The sequence below is a fragment of the Notothenia coriiceps genome, unplaced genomic scaffold (assembly GCF_000735185.1).
Source record: "Notothenia coriiceps isolate Sejong01 unplaced genomic scaffold, NC01 NC01_scaffold00007583, whole genome shotgun sequence".
Lineage (NCBI taxonomy): Eukaryota > Metazoa > Chordata > Actinopteri > Perciformes > Nototheniidae > Notothenia > Notothenia coriiceps.
The window spans coordinates 408,543-412,853 of NW_011340284.1; the positions used below are offsets into that span (position 1 = coordinate 408,543).

Below are 4,311 nucleotides of genomic sequence, written 5' to 3' on the forward strand. Positions count from 1 at the left end.
TCTCCATTGAGAAGGTTTTCAAACTGTTGTTAATGTTATCTACTTGTGATAAGTGGCGTTTGTTATGCTTTTAGTTTGAAGGCCTTAGTCTGGCTTGCTGGTCACTTGACGTTTGAGCACAACGGAAGTTTCGTCAGTAAACATCCGCGTGTGGCCCGGGCAAGTCCAGTGTTTTCAGCAGACTTTATCATAATTGATAGTTTCATGCATGTTTAGCATTGTCTATATAGTATAAAAAAAACATGGAATTCCGAGTCCTTACTGAAGCGGTATGGGTTCCAATCTGACAAGAAGGACACACTTCACTTATTTTTTATTTAAATTAATTTCTAGTGTTTTTCACATTTACACTGTACACAAGCACAACCATCTGAATCAGGGATGTCATTATTCTACATGGTAAATCAGAAAACTTAGATTCATTAGAAATCTAAAAAAAACATTATTCATACAAGGATGAAAAGTAACAGACTATATGCAGAGGAAACGTCATCATTCCTTATGAAACATGTTTCAACCAGATCCATAGGGCGCTGGTTTCAACCAATCCATAGTGCTAAAAATTCGTGGAAGAAATTGTACGAAGCTAAATCAAAAAACATGATCATGTAAGTCTTATTTCTGTCATAGTCATTTTTCTCTCACAGTGAATATTTCTCATGAGTCTTTTTATTCTTTAAGAAAACCATTAGAATCAAACAAAGGGCACTGCCGGTGTCTGCAAACTCACATTAATGAGAATTCCTTTCTAACAAGTCAAGAATGTTCGATTATTTTACATCAAATATACCACATTTGCTGTGTTATAATATTAGATCCTTGTCCATTCCTATTCCATCCATTTTAGAGATAGAAAAAAAAAAACACTCTTCTCAAGGAAATCAAGTCACAATAATAGTGCAAGAATATTCTATTAGAAAGTCCATGCATTGTGTATTCAAAAATGAGCCTTGTGCATACGTCAGTAACCATACAACTGAAGCTGCTACATGGGAGAGGGACAATGGCTTGAATGTACAATGGCTTGAATGCTAAAGAAACCTCAGTCAGCCTCTTTTAAAACATCATGTGACAAAGTGATCTGTCGGGACAAATACGCTTAAAATTGAGCATTTCTTACTATTGGGGCATACATCCATCCATATTGCTGCGTCAATAGAATTCTGGCAGCACAAATGAATAATGAATTATTATTGTAAACATCTGGTTGTGTTGGTCCCTCAGTAGCAAAGGACATTTTTGTTATAGAGACACCAGGATGAGAAAGCAATTAACCAGAAACACCAATTTCTGTATAGGCATTCTTGGAAACATAGAAAATCTCTATTTGATGTATGAACGGTTGAAGCTGGCTCAGGGGATGTGATGACATAAAAAAAAACAAATTGCAATAATTCATAACAAATTCATTATTATGATTAAGTGTGGATCGATCCATTAAGATGCATTGTGCAATCAATAACCTAAAAAAACCTTCAGTTTTTTTAAAACCTCAAGGCAAGATGAGTCAAATACATACACTAAAGGAAGAAAAAATGCGACTAACACCTATTACATATATGTATAGATCAATATACAGAATGTAGTAGCTTACTGGTTTGTGACTGTAGAAGCACCTTCTGTTTATATTCAAGATTCATCTCCAGTGATTACATAAAATAATGAGAAGTAACATACATAATTATCTTTTAACACAGGGTGTGCACACAATGGCATTTGGACAGAGTGTCAAGGAGTTGGAAGATGAGGTTTAGCTCTTATATCATCCAACGATAAAAGCACGTATAAAAAATATATATTTGCTTTAAATGAAAAGCTTGACTTAGGCAACACTCAACTATAACATGCAATGTGTTCACACCAGCATCATTATTCTTCATACTTTTTTTCTTCTCTTCCAGGAAGAAGTTTTTTATAAAAACACACCAAATGTCTTGTGAAAATGCGCTCACATTAAGCTTAAGGTATTGTACTAGGGCTGAACCAGTCTTACCACAACCTCTATAGCAAGGCTTTGTTTGCACTTTGAGAAACATTAGAAACAGAAATGCCACTGAGACAAGGTTATCAGTGAGAGGCAGCAGGTTTATGTGTAATTCTGCGGTCTGTTTTAGCACACACACACTGTGGTCTGGTTATGCTGCTGGAGAATTGGTGAGACAATAGGCGCATTCACACCGCAGTACTTTTCCCACAAAGGTTCATGAGAACTTAGTTCATGAGAACTCTTTAGTTCTCATGAACGCAGATCGCGTTCACACCAGAATAAGTTCCTGGGGAAGGATTAGGCAAATGAAGCCGCTGACGGCACGTCTTCTTCTTCTGCTTTGGGTTTACTGGCAGGCCACAAACAACTTCACGGCGTATACTGCCACCCGAAGTCCCCGGCCGGAAGTCCCCGGAGTTGGGGACTGTAAAGTAAGTAAATCGCCGAGTAAATCGCCAGAACACTGACACCTCCTCATCTCCCATGTTTTCTTTTGTGTTGCCATAAGTTAGTCTCTCTGGGTTTGTGCGCTGGGATAATGCTAATGCTAATAATGCTAATGCGAGGATAATAAAATGGCGGCTTCACAAAACTTTTTTTGAGTTTTACGGGGTGGGTTTGCAATCCGCCCAGCCAATCAGACATAGGAACCTTTTTCTCCCACGAAAGTAAAGAGGGTAAAAAAGATTCTGATGAACTCATTTTAGTTCCGGCTCTTTTTGGTGTGAACGCGAAATTTCGGAACTATATCGGAACTAAAGTGGGAAAAGTACTGCGGTGTGAACGCGGCTATTACTGGACTCTTTCTGTTTTTTCTCTGCGTTGTGCTGCACCAAAGGCAGCCTTTTGGCAGTCCTGCGCCGGGCCTTCTTAGCCGACGGGCTTGATGATGATGATCGTTGAAGAACTCTTTTTCTGTTGAGGGTCCTGCCGCCAACTGTCCTGTCAGTGGGACTGGGAACCTCAGAACTACTTTTTGGACAGAGTGGATCGAGGGTGCTTGGGCCCGACACATTCATGAGATACAGGCTGTTGCTTCCTGAGAGTCCGTCCTGTCGCTCCAAAGTAGGGAGGAGCTCACACATGGCAGAGGGAGTGTCTTCCTTTAGAGGTCGCTGCAGGGTAAAAATAACATTAATGATTACCTACATAGCTCATAAAAGTGGATAATTCACCTTCTTACTTTTGATTAATTCCCGACAAAAAAATTGCAGTGACACGAGCTGACTGAGGTGTATTATTACTCGAGAACCTTTGTACACTTAGCCATGATACTGTGTTTAAAACTTGTAATTACATTTTGACAGCGTTTCAGTAATTTATCTTGCCAATAAAGTGGTGCAAGAATGAGTCCTATAACCGTGAATAATCATTAATTCCGGTTCCCTTGGTTGGTTTGATGCCAAAATATATAAGGCCTTTGGTTAACAAGCTTAAAAATATTTTTACGTTCAAAAAATTTAAATGATCGTTGTTCCACTCTATAATGTCTCAATATCACATACTGTGCTATGAAAACGTTTCGGGTTCTTTGTCATCAATGTTTTAATTCGGGATAATTTATTTATCACAAAAATGTAAAACCCTGCTTACCTGAAGGAGAGGAGTGCCAGCGCGGGACATGGAGGTGGGAGGACACTGGGATACCTTGGCCAGGTCAAGCAGCACCTCCTCATGGTGCAGTGTGTCTTGGGAGCTCCCGGGGTCCTGCAGGGTGATCACGATTGCGCTGGTGTTGTCAGCACGCAGCATGCGTTGACGCCATCGCAGCAGAGCATGGCTGACCAGCTGCCGGGCACTGGATACACCACACGGTGCCTGCCGCATGGAAGATGTTGTTACATATACAGTCTGCTATGAGATAAACATTACTCAAACATGGCTACAACATTTTAGGAAGTTAGTCTAGGAAGCCATCCATCAATGATGTTGCAAAATTATATCAGATTAAGAGCATCCTACTCTTTACACAAACAAGTCCTATTTTTCGCCAGGACCGGACAGTTAACTCTGGGAAAAGTAAAGGAGGTGGTGTGTGCATCATGATTAATAATAACTGGTGCACAGATATGAGGATTATTTCTTTCGGACTGTTCCGCTTATTTAGCACCTCATGATCACATGCCGGGCTTTTCACCTGCCGAGAGAATTTACATCTGTTTACAGATTACAGCAGTATATTCCGCCACTCGTCGACAACAACGCTGATTGAGTGCCGTGTTGTTGTCGACGAGTGGCGGAATATACTGCTGTAATCTGTAAACAGATGTAAATTCTCTCGGCAGGTGAAAAGCCCGGCATGTGATCATGAGGTGCTAANATAC

At 40.2% G+C, this 4,311-nt stretch overlaps 1 protein-coding gene across 1 annotated transcript in view; it reads right to left on the reverse strand.

The window, feature by feature from the left end:
* Positions 1–2,582: 2,582 nt before the first annotated feature.
* LOC104944158 (protein phosphatase 1D-like) overlaps positions 2,583–4,311 on the reverse strand; it is a 10,206-nt gene continuing 8,477 nt past the window's right edge. Inside the window, exons 5-6 of the mRNA XM_010769645.1 lie at positions 3,581–3,805; positions 2,583–3,102 (exon numbers count right to left, since the gene is read on the reverse strand). Coding sequence (XP_010767947.1) covers positions 2,743–3,102; positions 3,581–3,805 — 585 coding nt within the window. The 3' untranslated portion in view covers positions 2,583–2,742. The remainder of the gene's footprint in view (positions 3,103–3,580; positions 3,806–4,311) is intronic.